The 22849-nt window shown below is 42.8% G+C and overlaps 1 protein-coding gene across 1 annotated transcript in view; it reads right to left on the minus strand.

Annotated features, from left to right (window-relative positions):
• Dcbld1 (discoidin, CUB and LCCL domain containing 1) overlaps window positions 1–22849 on the minus strand; it is a 70366-nt gene that overhangs the window by 22967 nt on the left and 24550 nt on the right. The window contains exons 2-4 of the mRNA XM_055599390.1: window positions 20771–20983; window positions 3617–3751; window positions 1771–1822 (exon numbers count right to left, since the gene is read on the minus strand). Coding sequence (XP_055455365.1) covers window positions 1771–1822; window positions 3617–3751; window positions 20771–20983 — 400 coding nt within the window. The remainder of the gene's footprint in view (window positions 1–1770; window positions 1823–3616; window positions 3752–20770; window positions 20984–22849) is intronic.

Consider the following 22849-nt stretch of genomic DNA (forward strand, 5'->3'; position numbering starts at 1 on the left):
TTAGCTATCAACATTTGATTTCACATGTTTCTCTCATAGACTTAATACTAGCTAATGCTGGGATCGATTCTGCACGTCAAAAACTCACACTGAGAATGTTCAAATGTCTGAGATGGTTAAGAACACAGGCTCTTACGCCTAACTCCCTGAGCACACTTAGTGTAGTAACGTAGTGTAGTGTTTTGGGGCCTCCCTTTTCAGGATGTAACAGAAGCAACCTTGTGGGAATGCTGAAACATCACCAGAGCTACCTACGTGTGTGGTACAGAGGGCTGCGTGGGCCATTAAGACAGCACTCTAGAGTTACAGTTCTGTTATTGCTGCTGGCATTGACTTCTACAGAAGACATGAAGTGTGGTCGTCACAACTGGCATGTGACTAGTAAAATCCAGAGACTCGAGTCATTCAACAAGGCCTGGGACCGCCTCACACAACAAAGACTTGCCAAAAGAGCAACCCTATGGTTGGGCATTCCTTCTAGACAACATCACCTCAATAATGGCTGGAAGGAAATGTGTATCAGAAACTAAGCAGATCTATGGTTAAAGTAAAGCTGACCTAACACTTCATATCCTTATTCTCTGTAGGCCTTTCTTTAGGGTAAAAGAGAATACCTCCGTGAAAGAATTATATAACAAAAATATATAAGGGTGCGTGGTGGTGCACACCTGTAACCCCAGCACTCAGGGAGGCAGAGGCAGGCAGAAGGCAGATCTCTGTTAGTTTGAGGCCAGCCTCGTCCACAAAGTGAGTCCAGGACAGCCAAGGCTACACAGAGAACCTCTGTCTTGAAAAAAAAAAAAAAAAAAAAAACAAATTTATATATATCATTTCCAAATAGCAGCCAGGGAAACAGCATACTTCATACTCAACTGTGGCTCCTTGGTATAATATAGCAGAACTTAGGGATTGGCAAACTATGGACCAAGCCCCAAATACAACCTGCTTCTTTGTGTGTGTGTGTTTCATACAGCTCAGGTTCACTACTGAACATTTTGCTTCCAGTTACCAATGACTAGGACAATACAAGTCAGTGTGCCACCACGCTCAGTCTGAGCCACATTGCCACCCTGATGCTTTTTTTTTTTTTTTTTTTTTTTTTTAAGATTTTATCTTGGGGGCTGGAGAGATGGCTCAGAGGTTAAGAGCACTGGCTGCTCTTCCAGAGGTCCTGAGTTCAATTCCTAGCAACCACATGGTGGCTCATAACCATTTATGATGACATCTGGTGCCCTCTTCTGGCTTGCAGTCACACATACAGACAGAACATTGTATACATAATAAATTAATTAAAAAAAGATTTTATCTTAAATCATGGGTATCTGTGTGTATTTTCTATGGGTATGGGCATGAGCACGCAAGTATAGGTGCCCAAAGAGATCAAAAGAGAGCATTAGTTCTCCTGGAGCTGGAGTTGTGGGTAGTTGTGAGCGTCCTTGAGCTTCCTGAGGCGGGTGCTGGGACCCTAATGGAGGCCTCCTGCAAGAGCAGTGTGTACTCCTAGCTGCTGAGCCATCTCTCCAGCCTGGGTGGGCTTGTTCTTATTAACAAACCTTTATTATAATGCTGACTTATTTGTTTTTATCATTTACCTTTGCTTTTTTTTGCTTCAACAACAACAACAGAGATTGCATGAGTCAGTCTAACAGAGACTTTTGGCCTATAAAACCTCAATTATTTACAGTGAAAAAGGTTTGCACACTCTGCCTTTTTGGAACATCTCAAATACTCCTTATTGTTATAAATGAATAATTTAGGACACATATTTACCTGTATTTTTCCTCTGAATAATGACTGCCTCGTTCCAAACAGGTTATTAAATCTATTACAAATAAAGAGAAGTACAATTATTATGTGAGTAGAAACCAGGCCCTGTTTCTAAATATGTCTTTTGGTATAAAAAAAAGAAAACCTTGAAAGCATTATGATGTTATTTGTGTTTTCTTGTCTAAAACTAAATAAAATCTGAGATTACAGTCATCAGGGTTTCATCAGTTTCTTTTTTCTTTCCTATCACCGATGGTGATTTCTCAGTGCTACTGTCTAGAGAGCAATAACAGAATCTACTTCTAACTATAATCACTACACATATGCAGGCATCATTGTGCATAATATCACTGGTAGGAAGAAAACCACTAAAAATCCCTCCACAGTTCATGGTACATATTCCCAGGAACATTTTCACTTTTCCCTTGTCCTTTGCTTTGTTATTCTCTCTCTCTCCAGGGTCTGAGGTAGCCTAGGCTGGCCCAGGCTTAACTATACAACTTACTATGTGGCCAAGGACAACCTTGAAATGGTGTCGTTGTCTCCCTTCTCCTTCCTGAGTACTGGGATTACAGGTGTGTGGCCCCATGACTGGATTTACGTGGTGCTGGAAACAGAACCACGCATTCTGGACGAGCAAACACTCCACTAACAGAGTGACATACCCAGCTCCCAGAACACATTAATTCAGCCAGTGACATTAGGAGACAGAGGAACAGTTTGCCTAGAATACTGACATGGAATTAGTCTTGATCAACAATCAGGAGCAAGTATATAAAAAGGAAGGTCTTTACAGGAAAACATATTTAGATACACCGGCAAAATAGTTCTCGAAATATCCCATAGTCTTGGCAATAGCTCTTTCTCTTCATGACTTTTGTTAGACTGAAGCTTGGGGTGGAGCAGCCTATTGTAGACAAGCAATGAGTTGGAGGTGGCTCATTATGAACAACCTGACAGACAGGTTTTGATCTTGGGAAAAGACTAACAAAACAGACACCAAATGCATTAAGAATAAACTCATCACAGAGAATATTCTAGAATCCTAAGGAGCAAAATATGGTGAACACTGGCCACGACAGCCAGCCACATCTAATCAGATATGAAGGAAATGAGTGGCATGTCCCCTTCCAGACATATTTGTGCCAAAGAGGACTGACAGCAGGAATGCCAGACACCTTGTGACCCTGGATAATGAGGGAGTGGGTTACATGGTGATACGACTCTACCCCAGATGAGGCTAAGGAGGGAGCTGGCAGTTTCCCTCTCATCAACACTCATGTTCTCTTCCCTTCTCTCCCACCCACGGTCTGTGACCCTATTGTGGCTTCATGCTGGTATGCTAATGTGTGACAGGGTCACTAGTTAAAAAGTTTGTTTCCTGAGCAAGGAAGGAGGCTGGGGAAGGGTTTCTGAGAAGTCAGACGGTAGCAAGGTCAGGAGGATTTCCCCATATTATGTGTCACTCTAGGCTCACAGGAAACAAGATTTACTCCATCCCACATGCATTGCTGTATCCATTCACCGTATGCTCTAAGATGCCTCAGTACAGTACCGTGTACTGAGCAGTTCCCCTCTGTCCTCAGTCTCTTCCGTCTCCCGCCAAGTCACGGTTTTACTACATAGCCCTAGCTGGCCTGAAACCCAAATGTACACCAAACTGACCTTGAAATCACATAAATCAGCCTGTCTCTGCACAGAAATGAGGGGATTGATGGCCTACACCCCCACAGCCAGCTTGTCCACATATGTTACTGTTGCATCTGAGGTCACAATTATGTCCAGAGAAAGAGACAAGGAGTAAAAAGAAGCCTTCAGGCAGATAGGCCTGATGGCTTTTCTGTTGTACCTGGATGGTCACTGCTGGCATAGGCCAGTAGAAAGCCCCGGCCGGAAATGTGAGATCCACTCTGGAAGCGAACAGTCACTTCATTTGAGTCCAGCCAGAGATCTTTGGGAACAGCCCAGCTCCCACAGTACGGACCTGGAAACAAAACACACGTATGGCACATTTGAAAACTGACATGGCACAGAGAAATTTCACTGAGAGACCTGACACGCCCTATAATACATGTCAAAAGTGTAATTCTTATCCATCTGGAACTTTGACAGAGGCAGATCTGCAAACCTGATTAGACAGCTAAGCTTGGGGTGGAGCAGCCTACAGCACACAAGCAATAGGTTGGAGGTTGCTCATGAACAACCCAACAGACAGGTTTTGATCCTGGAAAAAGACTAACAAAACAGAGACCAAATACATTAAGGAAAAAAAAATTATCGTAGAATTTATTCTAGGGACCTCCTAAATTTTCTCAAAGAAACGAATTCAAAGAAGGTCCTAGATTATAATATACTCCCCCCATGCATGATTTAAAAAAAAAAAAAAAAAAGAGCTGGTGAGATGGCTTAGCTCTGCATGTAAAAGTACTTGTCACCAAACCCGAGGACCAGGACCCATATGGGGGAAAGAGAAGGCCAACTCCTGTAAGCTGAGGTCTAATTTCGACAGGGTTCTGTGGCACACATGTACCTATACTAATAAATGAATGTAATTAAAACATTTAAGTTTGGCTCATATGCAATATTCATATTTCCCTCTTGCATTAACTTCTGTTTTAACACAAACTGTATTTTGATTTGTACCATGAAGTCTGTACAAAAGCAGTGATTTCTACCCCTTTGAGACAGGGCCTCAAAATGTAGCCTAGGCTAAAACTGGAGATCCTCCTGACTCAGCTTCTAAAGTAATTTCAAAAGGCAGACACTATATTCTAAATTTGCAAAGCATGGGGGCAGATATAGGTTATACCTATATATATATATATTTTCTAAATTTGCAAAGCATGGGGGCTATAGGTTATACCTATAAGTTATACCTATAAGATATAGGTTATACCTGTAAGTTTGAGGCTAGCCTGGTCTACATAGAGACTTCCAAGCCAAGCTGTCTCAAACAAACAAACAAATAAAATGAAGCAAATCTGTTAAATCCATTTTACTGGGGGTAATAACATTTCTAGCTTAATGTGGTAGCTTATGCCTGTAATACCAGGACTCAAGAGTCTGAAGCAGGAGGATTGCCATGAGTTCAAAGACAGCGTGGGCTACAGTGTAAAACTTGTCTAAAATACAAAGAAAGAAAGAAAGAAAGAAAGAAAGAAAGAAAGAAAGAAAGAAAGAAAGAAAGAAAGAAAGAAAGAGAGAAAGAGAGAAAGAGAGAAAGAGAGAAAGAGAGAAAGAGAAAGAAAGAAAGAAAGAAAGAAAGAAAGAAAGAAAGAAAGAAAGAAAGAAAGGAAGAAAAGAAAACTGTTCTAGAGGAAAACTGCTTGAAAAGCAATAGCAATGTTGATAAACTTTCAAAGGGCAAAATTAGAGTGTAAAACAGAAACTAAACAGACAGCAACAAAAAATGAGAAACTAAAACCCTTCCTACAAATACTTAAGTAAAGTCCAATTGAGCAACGCATTTCAGAGTGTGCAAATGGAGGTCAGAGGACATTCGGATTTAGTTCTCTTTTCATGTGAGCACTAGGGACCAAACTCAGGTTCTTGGGATTGGTGGCAAGCAAGCACCACAGAGCCATCTTGTTTGCTCCACAAGCAAGCTTTGTCTTTATTTGCTTTTCTTTTTTTGTGACAGTCTCATTGTATAGTCTTGGCTGACCTGAAACGCACTATGGAGACCAGGCTGGCCTAGAATTCACTGAGATCCATCTGTCCGTGTATCCTGAGTTGGGACCAAAGGCATATATACTACCACGTCCAGTTCCACTAGCAAGCTTCAAAGAGAGGGTCTTCACTAGCTTCTCTTAGAGCAGTCTAGAAGCAGCCAACAGCAGCAGCTACAACAATCAGGCTTAAGAAGGAAGAGGTGTAGAAAGAAGTTACTACTCCAAGTCAACAGACATCAGACTGGCTCACATTACCCAAAAACTTCATAGGACCAAAATGATTGATTCAGTAGATCAGCATCCTGACCTGGAGGGATGTTACTGCTCTCCTGTCCCACTCAAATATCATATTCTGAAGATCTGAGAGAATAAGAGAAGGCTGGGGCCTTATTCTACTGTCCTACTTCCCTGCTGTTCCCTATTATTAAGTTAGGGTGAAATCCAAGTACCAATGCAATGACTTCTTGCCTCTATTCATCCATTAAATGTGTGTGTGTGTGTGTGTGAAGTATACATGTGCAAGTGTGGGCACATGAGTGCCTCTGCATGGGTAGAGAAACCTGAGGTCAACTTTGGGTGTCTTCCTCTATTGCTTGACTTTATTAAAGATGTTTTAAGTGTTTGCACTTAAAACATTTACATATGCACACTATGTATGTGCCTGTCTGGTGCCCACTGGGACCAGAAGGTGGTGTTGGATCTTCTGGAACTGGAGTTACAGATGTTTGTGATCTGCCCTGTGGGAGCTAGGAACTGAACATGGTCCTCTACAAGAGCAACCAATACTCCTAACTGCTAAGCCACCTCTCAGGACCCTCCATCTTAATTTTGTACATAATCCCTCACTGACCCTGGGCTGTGTGGATTTGGCTGGGCTAAGTGGCTAATGAGCTGGCTTTTCTTTGGGTACTGGAAATCAAAACATGAATCTTCAGAGGAGGCACTCTGCCAACTGAGCCATCTTGCCAGCTCACACTTCCCTCTTTAGAAGCCCTCATCACATATTAATACTTCTCCAAGTTAGCATTTGCAAGTTACTTAAAATATCTCATATGCTAAGAGCTGTGTGAGTGCTTCTTAAATAAAAAATGCATGTCTTCTCTTTAGACTGTGTCCACAGAGGAAGACAATATTATGTTTGCCTCTTCATTTCCAGAAAAGTGTAGTCTATCCTTTAACTGTTGCTTGCATTGAAATGTTCTTCTATTTATATCAACTTGTAAAAGCCAAACCCAAATAAAAAGACATATGAAACATCCTAAAAATGCATTCACTTTGAAATACCATTGAAAAGAAGTAAACTGTGACAAAGTAAGAAAACCATTGTATAACAGAGTTTGTTCATGCCTGCAATCCCAGCACTTGGGAAAAGGAGGCAGGAGGATTTAAAATTCCACTGTGGCTTGGGTTGCATGCCAGGGGCATGTCTCAGAAACCCAAGAGTGAGAAATGTATATAACTCAGTGTAAAATGCTTGCCTAGAATGTGTAAGGCAGCTGCCTGGTGTGATGGTTAATAATGATTAGAAACTTGGCATGATCTAGAATCACTTAGAGATGAGCCTCAGGGCATACCCATAAAAGATTATCTTGATTAGGTTTAGGTGGAAGTTGCATACTCCCTGGCCTTGGGTCCTGGCCTGCACAGAAGGCTTCCTGAGCATGAGACTCATCATGCTCTGCGTCCTAACTTCAGATGCAACATGAACAGTTACCTCAAGCTCCTGCTGCCAGGGTTTCCATGTCAGGATACACTGTATCCTCGACAGTGAGCCAAAATAAACCTTTCTCCCTTAAGTTGCTTTTTTTCAGGGCTTTTTATCAGAGTAAGTGAAAAGCAACTAATAGACCTAGTCTGCACAAATGCTATAGGTAATTGGGATTTTTACAAATTTTAACATCGTATATAAATATTAAAAACAGGTAATTTAATCTATTCTTACGTAATTGTCCTTGTTTAGGGTTTTGTTACCAGGATAAACCAACGACCAAAGGCAACTTGGGGAGGAAAAGGTTTATTTTAGTTCAAGAGTTAAAAGAGTCCATTTTCAAGCAGAATCTCAGGGCAGAAACTGAAGCAGAGATCATGGAAGAACGCTCCTTGCTGGCTTATTCTCCATGGCTTGCTCAACTTGCTCCGACTCCACTTTCTCCTGATAGTCCTTGAGAAGCTGCGACTTCTTGTCGGAGGTCTTCTGATCTGTGCGTGAGATGACCCTCCAGGAAGACCTGCAGCCCCGACCACTTTTTGTAGGCCAGCAGCAGGTTGCGCTCCTCGTTGGACAGCTCAGTGCCCTGCTCTGTCGCAGCTTTCCTTAGTCACTACAGCGTGAGGACTAAGTTTGGGATGGGGACGGGACTAGAGCAGTGCAGCCTGTTGGACAAGCCACCCAAATTACCACCTGTCCTGAGGCTTGACAGCTGCCCGTCGCTTTCTACAAACTAACTGCTGGAGAAGCTGACCACATGGCCGCTGCAAGGTAAGCTAATGGAAGGTTTTGTTTTTAAGCAGAGATAAATCGGTAGACTGAACGTGACCAGCAGACTGGTCTGAGGGGGCAAGAGGTGAAGAGAAATAGTGGACCAAGAGCAGAAGACAAAAAAAGAGGGCACGCAGCTGAAATAGCAGGGTTAAAAGAAGAAATGAGTGGTGGGGGGCTTGGTAGGACGGTATCTTTCAGTACGAAAACTTTTCTCCAGTCCACATCTATTCAAGTGCTAGAATCGTGTGCTAAAACTCCAGTCAGTGATGGGCCATGTTTCTTACTGTGGTCTCAAAAAATCAAGATTACAAAAGTCAAAGCATTCACACTTGAAGTGATGCTGATAAGTATAAACAATCTTGTTGAGCTGGTCAGGGTGGCCCATGTCTGTGATCCTATCACTAACGGGCTAAGGCTAAGTTGCCCTGAGCTTGAGGCCAACCTGAGTTACATTGTGAATTCCAAGCCAGCTTGGGCAAGATCCTGTCTCAAAACAAATAAGCAAACAAAAGTAAAATAAAATGAATTTCCTATCCTGGTCATAGTATAGACAGACACATAATACATGTGATTATGGACGTGCATGACACTTGATAGTAGGTGATTGTTACGCATTCATGTACATACTATATCTACTTTGTTTTAGACTCTGTGTGTGTCTTTAAAAATAAAACACACAAACAGAAACAGTATCTCATGTAGTGTAAAATGACCCTGAACTCATTAGGTAGCCAAGGATGGCCTTGAAATCCTCATTCTCTTGCTTCACCCTAGCTTCCCTCCTACGATGGACAAAAAAACAAAAAACAACACGTCACCTAAAATAAGTTAGCCATTCCTCTCTTAAAAACAAAACACCTAAGGCTGGAGAGATGAATTAGCTCAGTGGTTAAGAGCACTGGTTGCTTTTCTAAAGGACCTGGGGTTCAATTCCCAGGACCCACATGGCAGCTCACACCTGTCTGTAACTCTAGTTTCAGGGCTTATGACACCCTCACACAGACATATGTGTAGGCAGAACACCAATAAACAGTAAAAAAGAAAGAAAAAGGAAGGAGGAAAGAAAGAAAAGGAAGGAACGAAGGAAAAGGAAGGAAGGAGAAAAGACAGAAAAGGAAGGAAGGAAACACCTATTAATCCCAGCACTTGGGAAGCAGAGACAGGCAGATCTCTGTAAGTTTGAGGACAGCCTGGTGTATAAAATGAGTTCCAGGAAGCCAGGACTACACAGAGAAACCCTGTCTTGAAAAACACAAACAAACAAACAAACAAAAAACACAAAAAACCCCGAAGAAGTCATGTAGAAGCCAGGCATGGTGGCGCATGCTCCTGCCATCCCAGGACTCTGCTGGAGGCAGGGTAAAAGGTTCAAGGCCATCCTCAGCTAAGCAAGACTGGGCTACGTGAGACCCTATCGAAGAAAACCAAACAAAATGGAAGTCATATTAAGTGCCTGACCATTTTGGCTCGTATGAACTGCCAACATTTCAGAAGCGCTACCAGCCAAATGTGACACAATTCCACTGTTGCCACGAGTTGTGTACCCTTTATAAAGCTCCAGCCATCATGGCCCCTCTCTACTTCTCTCTCCTCCTCCCTCCTCCTCCTTCCATGTAGGCCCCACTCAACTGCAAAAACCCTCGCGCCATCTCTCCAGCCAGTGGGTCAGGAACTTTAAAAAACCCGCTATCTCATGCCAAATCAACACCCAGACATTTTGACTTTTCTCTGTACTGGCATCCTTTCTGTGGATCAAATGTTTTACTTTTGCTCATTTATTGAATTCATTATTACAGTGTGTGAGTTGGGGGGGTGTTTCTCACATCCCAGCGTGGCCCTGCTCTTAAGTGGCATTTGTTTGCCCGAACCTCACTTAGTACGTTCCACCTGATCTTAGAGAGAGCGGGCGTTCTCCTCTACTTAAACACTGGAAAAAATAAATTTCATTGTCAACTCAAGAGAGCAAGAGCTTTTTTTTTCTTTTTTATATATCATCTTACACCACATAATTTTAACCATACTGGTTATACTCTGTTACAGGCAGTGTTCTTTGACTGGGGAACCTGTTTCCATTTAAAGTCAGGCTGAGCCCCACCCTTCTAAAATTAGAGCGCACACTTTCTAAAGATGCCAGGTTCTCAACCAGCAGTGCTGTGCGGCAGTGCACTGAAATTGCCATCTAAGCCGTCCCCTCTTACTGCCTTTCTTCCTTTCTTTCCTCCTTTCTTTTTCTGAGTGTAGTTCTCATGTAAGCAGTCTGACCTCCCCACCGCCCGACCCCCACAATGACCCAGCCCAGGGATGCTAAGCAAGGACCTACCAACCAAACCACATTCCCAGCCTTGTAACCTCTATTCTTATCTGCCAGACAGGTTCCATTTTATGCTTCATCACAAATCTCCATGTGACAGGGACAAGGACATTAATTAGACAGACAGAAAAATCAGGGAAGAAAGGATTTTTACTTCTTGTGGCTAACTGGCAGCCCTGAATCAAGAACAGAGCCATTAGTGACACTAAAAGGTACGGCATTGTAGCATTTGTCACCAGACATGAAACCAAGTCCTCACAGACCAGGAAAGCAGGAGCATTGATTGAGTGGCCTCCTTTGAGCACAGGAGCCAGTTCCTCCATGCAACCATCCCCTGTCTGGGGTTACAGCAGTTGCTGAAAAGAAACCCTTTGTTTCCTCTCACGAATGAAACAGAGTGGTGCTATCAACTGCCTGCTCCAGGCCAAGCTTGGAACCCTCCATGCTTTGGCAATCTGACCATCTGTGCAGCAGCATGCAGCTATTCTCCACAGACTGCCCCAGCCTTTCACCGCAAGGCAAGAGGGTGGAGCTAGGAGCAGTTCCAGGTCGTCTCTGGTGGGTATGTGGTTTTGATCTTGGAGTTGAATAACTAAGTTACTATCTTATGGGTGAAAAGGGTCCCCTGCATAAAAGTAAGAATGCAACCTCCTCCTTTCCCAGTGTCTGTGGAAAAAGAAACGCACAGGCACCAAATGAAAACCTACCTCCTTCAAGTTTGAGGTTTGTCATAAATTAAAAGGAACAACAAAAAAGCCGCATCAAACCCCTCATTAGCCCCTATTGAGCTACATATATAATTTTCAGAACAGATAAGAACATGCCTGGTGGGGCTCAGTGGCCTTCCCTGGGAACACCACTGGCAGGCCTAGCCACTATCCGCTGCCAGGAAAGTGGTACCCAGCAAGGTTCAGCTTTGTGCTGAAGGGCATGCTGATAAAGCAATCACCAGAATCGCTGAGGCTGCAGTTAGATTTCCGTCCATTTCTCATTTTGGTTTTCAATGCAGTCAAATGGCAGGGTTCGCCCAGGCTTGCTAATTGCAGCAAGGTCATTGTACAAAAATTATAGAATTTTCAGGGCCACTTTCTTTGAAAAGAAGAATTAGCATAAAAAAAGGGATACCCCTGGATTGTGCCATTAAAACCATAGTCACGTAACAATGTTTAAGTGGTATCCCTGGTGAGATTTTGGTCTCTGGTTCTCAGACAAACATGCAGCTTTCCTTGGGGTTCAGGGACACAAGAGTAAAGAAGTACCTCCTGGGCTCAGCAGAGCACCCCACCAAGCCATCCTTCACAAAGAGTGGCAAATGAATCAGTGTTCCCAGGGAAGTAGCTCTTCCCCCCCTACAGACTATGGTAATGTTAATGAAATACCATAGGGAACATTTAAGCAAATCCAGCCTTTTATATGCTAGAAATTCCTTTCAAGTTTCTGTGTTTTTAACTTTCAAAAGCTTATTTTACCATTTACTCTTTGTGTCTGAGAGAAGAACTACTTGTAAAACAGGGGGCTTCTGAGTTTGTGTTTTCTCTCTCTGGAATTAAAAAAAAATCAAGAATCATAATGACAAGATGCTAAATACCTGTGATTCTTAAAACTTAGAAATTTTATCAGTCAAAAAATTATTTCCTACTTTTTTCGTTTATTTTGCTTTTAGTATGGTCCAAACATTAACAGTATCACGGTACTTATAAGTCACAATAGTTAATAAAATATGTTGGGGGTGGAGGTACAGGAAATGTAGACTGGTCTTTGAACTTCCTGATTTCCCTATGGCTCAAAGCAGAGAGCAAAACAGGGATCCTCTAACTGACTACTGTTTCCTTCCACCACAGGCCACCCTAACTTCTCATAGCAATCCTTACACGAAAACCCATGACTGATTGCTCCCAACCTCAGTTTGGTCCCAGGATGCCCCCCGAGGAGAGCCCCGATGAAGGGCCCATTTCCTCCAACAAGAGACACACAAGAGTTACAAGCTGGCACAGAAGCCAAGCCCTCAAATGGTCTTTGTCAAATGGAACTGGGACGCTGTGTGATTAAGCGCATACTTCTAGAGTCAAATGCCCACTTGAATCCTAAATGCTAAGTGAGCTTAAGCAAGTTCCTCGGCCTTGAGTGTCAGCTTCCTTCTGCACAGAGGTTAGCAACAGAATCCATGTCGTAGAGTTATTCAGAGGAGAGACTCGGGAACACGCAGGTACTGAGCCCTGTACACTCACAGCTAGGTGCGGGGTCCCAGGCACCTCCAGTTCTGTCCCATGGATTGCCACACACTAACTGCATGGAAAAGCAAGCTTCTCTTTGAATGAGGATATCTGCAGACGATACTTCCAAACAAGATTCCTCCTTTGGCGTGAATATGGTGATATTCAAATTCCTCTTTCGTAAGCTTTATATATTTGCTGAAAATTAAGCTATGTGCAAATATTGTTTGAGCATCTGGAATGGCGGGGTTATGCTAAACGCTCAAGTTTGAGAAAGGACTGAGAAAGGACTGTCTGTCCAAGGACATCTGCTCCATATCACTTCAAGTAATGCTGAAACAACTGTCTAAATCTGAAATGTCAGTGCAGCCCAGGGTGAGGAACTACGTCAAAGATCTTTCTAGAAAAGGTGGTCCTGCACTGGGAACTTGATGGATGGGGAGAAGTGTGTGTGTGTTAGAAGAAATAGGAAAACCAGGGAAAGAGGAAATATCAACAAAGGGCACAAAGTCATATGAAGTGACGGAGTGAAGAGTGCCAGAGTTGTAAAATAGAATTTTTATTAGTTTGAAGATGACCTTCCTTATCATTGAAAGAATGGTCTTGCCTTGGGCAAATACTTTCAGGAAGGAGGGACTGCAGGAGACGGGAGTCAGCCCCCTACACTGGACAATTTCCTCATTCCCAAATCCTTCTTCCTGTCCTTATAAAGGGTGGCAGCCAGCTTTTATTTATTTACTTATCAATTTATTTATTTATTTTCAGTTTATTACTTTATATCCCAAAGGTACATCCCTCCCAGTTCCCCCTTTCCTGCTTTTCCTCCCCTCCCGAAAAGGGGAGTTCCCCCACATCAACCCTCCCTAGCATATCAAGCTACATCAGGACTGAGCATATCCTCCCCCTGAGGCCAGGCCAGGCAGCCCTGCCTGTGTCCAGGGGGGCTAGGTCCAGACCGTGCATGCTTCTTTGTTGATGTCTTAGTCTCTGCAAGCCCCCCCCCCCCCCCCCGGGACTGGGTTAGTTGTCTCTGTTGGTCTTCTTGTGAGGTTCCTGTCCCTTCCACGTCCTTCCATCTTTCCAGGCAGCCAGCTTTTTATCCTGGCAGACCTCTCCATTTCCTGAAGCCTCCCCCAGGCCACCCTCTCCTTGTGAGTGCTAATCCTGCCAGGGCCTCTTGTCCGTTGAAGGTTGAACTTTGATCTCTTTTTGCCTTGTCTTTTTTTTTTTAATTTTTTATTAATTACACTTTATTCATTTTGTATCCCCCCATAAGCCTCTCCCTCCTCCCCTCCCGATCCCACCCTCCCTCCCCTTTCTGCATGCATGCCATACCCCAAGTCCACTGATAGGGGAGGTTCTCCTCTCCTTTCTGATCTTAGTCTATCAGTACTCATCAAAAGTGGCTGCACTGTTCTCTACTGTGGCCTGATAAGGCTGCTCCCCCCTCAGGAGGAGGTGATCAAAGAGCAGGCCAATCAGATTATGTCAGAGGCAGTCCCTCTTCCCATTACTATGTAACCCACTTGGACACTGAACTGCCATGGGTGTGCAGGGGTTCTAGGTTATCTCCATGAATAGTCCTTGGTTGGAGTATGAGTCTCTGGCAAGTTCCCTGTGTTCAAATTTTCTTGTTCTGTTGCTCTCCTTGTGGAGACCCTGTCCTCTCCAGCTCTTACTATTTCCCACTTCTTACATAAAATTCCATTCACTCTGCCCAACAGTTGGCCATCAGGCTCAGCATCTGCTTTGATAGTCTGCAGGGCAGAGGCTTTCAGAGGCCCTCTGTGGTAGGTTCCTTGTTTGTTTCCTGTTTTCTTCTTCTGGCTTTCAGAAGCCCTCTGTAGAAGGTTCCTAGGTTGTTTCCTGTTTTCTTCTGATGTCCATCCTCTTTGCCTCTCAGGATGGGGATTGACCGTTTTAGTTAGGGTCCTCTCTCTTGCTTAGTTTCATTAGATGCACAGATTTTAGTGGGTTTGTCCTTTTTATGCTGCCTCAGATATCTAACATGATGCTTTTAGGGCAGAAACATAGGTAGTTAGGGTGATGGGAGTAGAGTTTGGAGATTAAGCTAAATAGAAAGAAGAATGGAGAGTTAAAAAGCCTGAATTCCACACTAACAAGTTTCTGCAGGTGGTAAAACACAATGATCTGTTGATTTTTAGTTTTTGAGACAGGGTTTCTCTGTGTAGCCCTCTCTGGCTGTCTTAGAATTTGCTCTATAGATCAGGCTTGGTCTTGAACTCAGAGATTGTCCTGTGTCTGCCTCCAAGTGCTGGGATTAAAGGCATGTGCAACCATGACCTACACAGAACACAACAATTTTTAAAATAAGAAAATAACAATATTTAACAAGATAATATTAAGTGGCCTACAAAACAGTGGCGGTGGTAAGAAAAGTTTTCCAAGAAGAAATACAGGTTGATTATCCCTTATCTTAAATGCTTGGGACCAAGTGTCTGAGAAGCTGGGAAGGCTTCTCCATCCTGGTATTTGTACATACTTTATCAGCTTAGCATTCCTATTGTCAAACTCAGAATCTAAAGTGCTCAGAAATCCAAAACTTTTTAGAATCTCTTCCTTACTTATTTGAGTATGGATGTGCATGTGTACATGTGCATTTGGACGCCTAACCTCTCTCTCTCTCTCTCTCTCTCTCTCTCTCTCATACTGACTCAGTCTCTCACCTGAACCCAGACCTTGCAGATTCAACTAGTCTAGTTAGCCAATCTGCTCTTGGCGATCCCGTTCCCTCAACCTTGTCTCCTGCACAGGAGGCATTAGCATTTTCATGGGTTCTGGGGATCTGAACTTTGGTCCCCAGGCTCTGATGACACAGATACCTGCTGAGCCATCCTACCCCATACTTCTCCTGTGTTGTGTCTGGGGACATGAAGTTCCAGAACAGTAGAATTTAGGATATGGATTTTAGATCGGGACGCTAACTCCAGCTGTTATGTTCCAAAGTACTGGCTCTGCTACCTGAACTGAGTCTCTACTGTTTTATAAGCACAGATAAACAAAAGATGAGCTGTTTTTCTAAAGCTGTCTTCTGAAAAGGTATCACCTTCCATTTGAGACTGGCCATCATCTCATACTACATTGTTCTATTTGAGTAACAACAACACAATGGATATTAAAAGAAAAAATTGCTTGAAATAACCCAGACTTTGTACAGTTTTGAGTACAGAAAAAGATCCCACTGGAGAAGGTATTAAAAGAGGAGGCAAAGAAAGGCAATACTGACATCATAATTCACATCTCAGAAGTATATGTGCTCACAGATTCTGATGCTGAACAGTACTATGAAGAGGTCTCATAACGATTACAATCTATTGATATTATATTTTCTAGCAACTTGTTTTTGGAGACAAGGTTTTTGTCATCCAGACTTGCCTCAAACTCCCTTTATAATTGAGGATGACCTTGAACTCTGATCCTCCTGCCTCCACTTCCCAAGTCGATCATGGTGTCTCTTGAATGTAATCAAAGCACTGGAGAGCCTGAGGCAGGAGGATTGCTGAGTTCAAAATCAGCTGGGGTTACACAGTAAGTTCCAGACTAGCTTGAGTGATGGTGAGACTCTCTCAAAGACAGACAGCCGGTGATAGTGTTACGCTGGTTAAAAATGCAGTATCTGAATTTAATCACAAGAGACATCAAAGCAACCTAAACTCACAGACACTGTACAAAATAACTGGGTAGCACTAGATGAATTGCATAAAAGACAAATACAGACCAAGGAACTATCCTTGATTATAGGAGATCAAGGAGCCATGGGCAGCTCAAAGCTAGATGCCGATCCTAAGCTGGATTCTAGATGAGAAAGGAGACATTATCCATCATTCTTTCCTTCCTTCCTCTTCAGACAGTGTCTCACTGTAACTCTGGCTGGTCTGGAACTGGCTGTGAAGGGCAGGCTGGCTTTAACTCACAGAGCTCTGCCTTGTCTCTGCAGTTCAGTCGTCGGGCTCTGACGGCATGGCTTGCTGAGCCATCATCTCCCCATCCCATTATACCCTATCCTTCTGTGTCATGTCAGGGAGCAAGAAGTTCCTGAGCTGTAGAACTTAGGGTATGGATTTTAGATTGGGATGCTCACTACACCTGCATGTTTCAAAGTAAATATTCATTCCCAGAACTGGCTCAGCTACCTGAATTGAGCCAAGACAAGTATTAAATGTGTATAACAACAAGCCTGGTTTGTTCTCGTATAGTAATCATAATGCAACTTTTTACTACTTCAAAGAGATTGACCTGCCTCTGCCTCCCAGGGTGCTGGGGTTATGGGCATGCACCACCATACCAAGCTATTGGTCATGGTTTTTAGACCACATCAATAGAAACCCTAAGACAGACCTTGGTACAAGGTTTGTGGGGTATTGCTGTGACAGACCCAACCATGCTGTGGGGAGGACTGTGAAAGAACATTAGAAAAAACCTTGAAAGTACCTTGAAGACTCTATCAGGGTCATTTGATATAAAGTAATAATCTGCGGTCCTGGTCAGCAGGGGTGGAAGAACTGGCTGTGACCACAAGAGACCACTAAAGTGAAGCTTTGCTTTGCTGGGATAATCGATCCATACTGTCAGCTGGTGCCGAAGAATCAGCGGTGATTAGAAAGAGAACAGCATCACTGAGGTGAAATCTTAGGGTAGTGTTTCCTCCGGGCCAGCACGCAGAAGCTGAGGTCCAGAGGGGGGCCATGACCATACGTTATGCGGGCAGCTGCACTTATAATGTGTTAAGAACTTCTCAGGAGGTTCTGGTTTTGAAGGCATGTAGGAGTCATGGAGAGAAGGTGAGGCTTGGCATCACATGGCAGGTTCAGAGTTCCAGAGGAGAGTCTAGGAGACACTATTAGTGAACGTACAGCCCAGTTGCAAGAGAAAGACCCAGAACTTGAGAAGCCAGTTGCAAGGAATGGATGGCTAAGAACAGCAGAGCACAGAGAAGAGCCACCTCAGAGTGGTATCAGCTCAAGCCTAGGAAACAAGCCGTAGGTGCTGTGGAGAGTGAAGCTAGAGAAGAGGGCCTTTGGAGCCCATAGGACAGGCATCAAACACTGTCTTTTTTTCACTTGGTTTTGCTTTGATTTGTGACTGTGATCTGGTTCTTAGAATAAAAAAGCATTTAACCTGTTTTTGTTTGTTTATTTTATAAGAGCCCACAGTTGAGACTTTTGATATTTTATTTATTTTTAAATTACTTTGTGTGTACTGCTGTTTTGCCTGCATATGTATCTGTGTACCATATTCACACCTAGTGGCTGAGGAGGCTAAAGGGAGTCAGACCCCTTGTTACTGGAGTTACAGATGGTTGTGAAACACCATGTAGGTTCTGGAGATTGAACTCAGGTCTTCTGGAAGAACAATCAGTGCTCTTAACCACATCTCCAGCAAGACACTTTGGTATTTTAGAGAGACTTTGAACTCTTAAAGAGACTGAGTGTTTTTAAAAAGATTCAACTTCTAAAGCATTTAAAATTTAAAGACTGTGGGACTTCTAAACATTGGAATGTTTTGTACTATTATAATAATGTTATATTTATATTAACACGACATCTTGGGGGAAAATGGGAAAGGAAAGGTTGTAATTACATAGTATTGTGTTTGTGTGTCAAGGTGAAAGGGGGACTGTTTGTCCCGGTTAATTTTTGTCAACTTGACAGAAGCTACAATTATCTGAGAAGAGAGAACCACAATTGAGAAAATGCTACCATAAGGCTGGCCCGTGGGGATTTTCCTTGATTACTGATTGATGTGGGAGGCCCCAGAGCATTGTGGCTGGTACCACCCCTGGGCATGTGGTCCTGGGCTGTGTAAAATAGGCTGAGCAAGCCACAGAGATCAGGCATTCCTTCATAGCCTCTCTGCTTCAATTCCTGCCTCTGGGATGCCGCTTTCGGTCCCTGTCCTGACTTCCCTGAGTGAGGAAGTATGAGCTGAGAGTTAGGAGCTGAAATAAGTCTTTTCCTCCCCAAATTGCTTTTGTTCACGGTGTTTTATCACAGCAACAGACACCTGAACTAAGACAAGTACCTTCTAGTTAATGACTGAAGTGGAGATCAGCCATAGTCATAGTACAATCACTACCCCATCTTGTTTGCACAGGCCTTTTAACACCAACAATTTGCAGTGTTTATCTGCCCAATTCCTATGAGACGGAGGGGTGTATTATTCACACTTATTGACAGTACATCTTGTTGCAAAAAACGTGTGTGTGTGTGTGTGTGTGTGTGTGTGTGTGTGTGTGCTGTGCATTCCTGAGTGTGGGCGATGGTGAGATGTCTTTCATTTATCACGTTTCCACCTTCCTTTGAGACACCTGAAGCTCACTGAGTTATACCTGGTGGCCATCAAGCTCCAGGGGACCCACCTGTCTCTAACATGCTGCGGTTACAGACACTTGCCTCCAATGCCTGCCTTTTACATGGGCTCTGGGGATCCAAAGTCAGGCCTTCGTACTTGTACAGCAATTGCCTTATCCACCTAGCCACCTCCCCAATCCCCTAAAGAATGCCCAAAGCATACGATTCAAGCAATGACCCGTCAAAAATTAACTGCCCACTAATGAAGCCTGGTGCAGCTTGAGCATATTCACAACAGCCAATGTGAGCACATCCCAAGAATGTGGACTCTTGGCAGAGATTGCCCATACTCATGCCAGAAAATGTTACTCTTTCAAAACATTAACCATGCATTCAAAATAACAGCAGCTTTGAGCCTCAAGGTCCCTTACCAGTGGGTTTTAACAATGAATTGGTTAATTAAAAGTACTGAACTGTTTGAGTTCAAAGAACTCAGTTGTGCTAGTCACACATGAAACTGTTAGAGTTGACATCTTTCAGAATCGCAAGAGCCATTCCAGAACATGTGATTCCTTCCTGATGCACGTCACTATGCATTCCGTTGACCAGCTGTGAGTCCCTGGAATCCTGTGGCCACACCGCTGCAGAAGCCCTGAATGGGGGCAACAGCACACAGAACTGTCCGCTGCAGTTCTTATGCTCAGGCTACAGGAGGACAAAGTACTTCTGCCTTCTCTATCTGCATTCCTAGAAGCTCAACCTGACCCAGGGGTCTATTTTAAGTAAGTTAAAGCATATGCTGGCTAGTGGTTTTCATCAAAAGAAATCTTTAAAGCAGCCACAAAAGATGACCTCTGAACATCATTAAACATGTTGTCTTACCATCACTAACTAAATTACTACTTATTCCTTGTGTTTTAGTCAAAATTGTTGTTGTATAGTATAATAATGGACTGGTCCAGCTCAGAAGATAGGGTTCATTCAGCACACAGCAGCCTTGAACTGTATTATGTATTAAAAGGTGACCTTGAACTCCTGATTCTCCTGGATTACAGAGCTGTGCTGCCTAGTCCCTATGCCCTATTTACTGACTTTGTTTAGATGGTAATAGGAAGAAGGGCAATAGAGATTTGTGTCTTAGAGCCACAAAAATAAAGAAACAAATTCTTCCCCCAGCCCTTAATGATTTGATTGTGTAGTCATAATCATGTCACCAAACTATATTTATCTGTATGAAATTAATAAGGGTTACCCAAGGATGCATGTGAGCTTTATAGAAAATATGTGTAAGGGCTACTTGTGCCCAACATAAACTGGATATGCTCATTTTTTATGAACACAAATCCTGTTTATAAAAGACAAACGCAACTTTATAAAGAAAAACTTTAAGGAACAGTAATTATCTTTTATCGCTCTAACAAATCACAGTTCAGTACCTATTTCCCAGTAAAGAACCCAGTTTTTTTTCTTAAAAAAAAACTCAAAAACCAGGGGCTAGAGATGTTGTTGGTAAAGTGCTTACCCAGCACACATGAAGACCTGGGATTTATCCCTGGCACCAAGTAACCGAGGCATGGTGGTTCATGCCTATATATCCCAGTGCACCATAGCCGTAAAAACTGATGGAATAGCATGGACTACAGGAGACCTGGTCTCAAAAAAAAAAAAAAGGCCGAGAACTTACAAATGTAGATGACAAGATTTGTTCAAGATTGGTTTTCAATTGTCTGAATTATAGTCACTACATAATAAATACCAGCTAAATAAATGAATGTGTATGTTTTAGCCAAATGCCACATTTCCAATTCAGTTTCCATTGAGAGAGACATTTAAGCCAGACTCTGAGACACACGGGGTAGACATATTTCAGCTTAAAAGGCAAGCGCATCTACATTACTCTGCATGCAAGTTGGGAGCTTATACAAAGCAAGTTTCTCTTCCCATTTTGCTAGGCTGTGCTGCTAACCAACACACTGCTTGCTTTTCTCTCCAGGCATCCACAACTCCTTGCTTACCATACTGATCTGTTGGGCTGGTGAAGAGAAGGTAGTCGGAATCGCAGGTCTTAGACTCAATGTTCAAATCTCCCAACCTCAGAATAAGTCTCTTCCCTTTCGGGACTGTGATGATCTTTTCGCACACGGTGTGATTGGGGTAAGTCCCTGGATAATTCTTAGATGTCATTGTGCCACTGTCCTGAGAGGTCACTATGTGACCACAGCCATCACCTGGTAAAGAAAGAATGCAAGATTTAAGTGTAATCTGACTCCTACCAATATCAAGAGTCCCCTACACTCTCCAAGTTGAGTGTGTCTTTTTGTGTTTGTTTTGTTTTGTTTTGTTTTCCTGTGAGAAGGAAGCGCTAAGCAAGAAATCACACACCTCATCTTGTTTCAAGCTGTATCATCTTTGGTCTCGTTTGTCTGCTGCACTCTCTAGGTCTCACACTCTGCAATAGAATGCAGAGCTTAGGAAACACATCATTTGTTTTACTGGCTGTCAATCATCTAAAGTTGTTCCAAACACCCTGGCTTTTGTCTACATTTGTCAAGCTACTCTAAAGCCAATGAACAATACTTCAAAGCTGAGAGAAATAACACATGCAAGATGCTCCTGACAGAATTTATACTAATATGGACAGGATTTTGTTTAGGTACAAGTCTCTTAGCCAAACAACCATTCCATATTTATGTCTCAATTACTATAACAGTCACGGGTCCAGAAAGTTCTCATAGACTCAGGCTATCAGAAATCATTAATGCATGGAGTGTGCTGGACATGCTAGTCACAGTCTCAACTACTGGGGAACCATACAAAACCAGCAAGGGGGCCTTCACAAAACTTTAGTCCCTCATTTTGTAACTGTAATTCTAGATGATATGTGCCGTATCAAGAAGCCTAAACACAGTGCTGAAGGAGCATGAAGAAAAAAGGCAAGAAAATGCATTCTCATGAATTTTATAAATAACTCACTAAAACAAGTGTAAGAACAAACAACCACATACAATGACCCACTATACATACAACTAAACCTCTCAGCTACCAAGAAGCAGCCTGGCTGACCATTTGAATGCTCTCGCTTTTCATTCTGTGCAATTCTTTTCTAATAAAAAAGAGAAATATGTTTAAGAATAAAACAGGGCTGGTAAGAAGGCTCCATGTAAAAGCGCTGACCCCCCAAAGTTGCCTCACACAGAGACAGAGACAGAGACAGAGAGTTCATACACACATAACAAGAAGTTTTTAAAGAACAAGAATTTAAGAAATCACATTTGGGAGTACATGGTTGTCCATGCTGCTTAGAATCCTAGAGGCAGAGGCAGGAGAGGAATCCAAGGCCAGCCTCAGCTGTGCAGCAATACCCTGTCACAAACAAAACCAAATACAACTAAATATGAAATAAGGAGTAGACTCAGTAGGGCTCACACCTATAATTCCAGCACTACAGAGGCAGAGGTAGAAGATGATGCAAATTCAAGGCCAACCTGTTCTATACAATTAATTCCAGACCAACCAAGGCTATATAGGGTCCTATCTAAAATTAAGTAATTAAAAAAAATAAATTATATGAATCAACCTTAACATGTGTATTATATTCAATTTTTTTCTCTATTAAAGAGTGGTGGCAAGAAACAAAACAAACAAACAAACAAAAAACCCAGGTTATCATTTTACTCAAAGCCTTAACTTTATTTCTTTCCAGTTGTTTATGCTCTCAAGCCCAAGGGAAACTTTGTCACCCAATGATGATGCTAAGGGGCAAAACAGTCCTAGATGTCCGATCACTGCTACATATGGGACCTGGGCTTCCTTGAGATTTCCCTTCCCACTCTCAGGATGAAAATCTGCATCACAAAGGAAGTGTGGATTCACTCAAAAGCTCAGTAAGGATCACAGGAAGCCTAGCTCTTTCTCTTGCATCTGGAAGTAGGCTGACTGTAGGATTTCTGTGGCAAATGCTGTTATCTCCTTACTCATATTGTCAGCAAATTCATCCATTGATCTTCTACAGTTCTGATGACTTTAGATGACTGCAGAAATATGCCAAAGGGGAAAATGGAAAACTGCCAGAGAGAGAAAATGGCGGCACAGAC

The sequence above is a fragment of the Psammomys obesus genome, unplaced genomic scaffold (assembly GCF_907164565.1).
Source record: "Psammomys obesus unplaced genomic scaffold, mPsaObe1.curated_primary_1811, whole genome shotgun sequence".
Classification (NCBI taxonomy): Eukaryota; Metazoa; Chordata; class Mammalia; order Rodentia; family Muridae; genus Psammomys; species Psammomys obesus.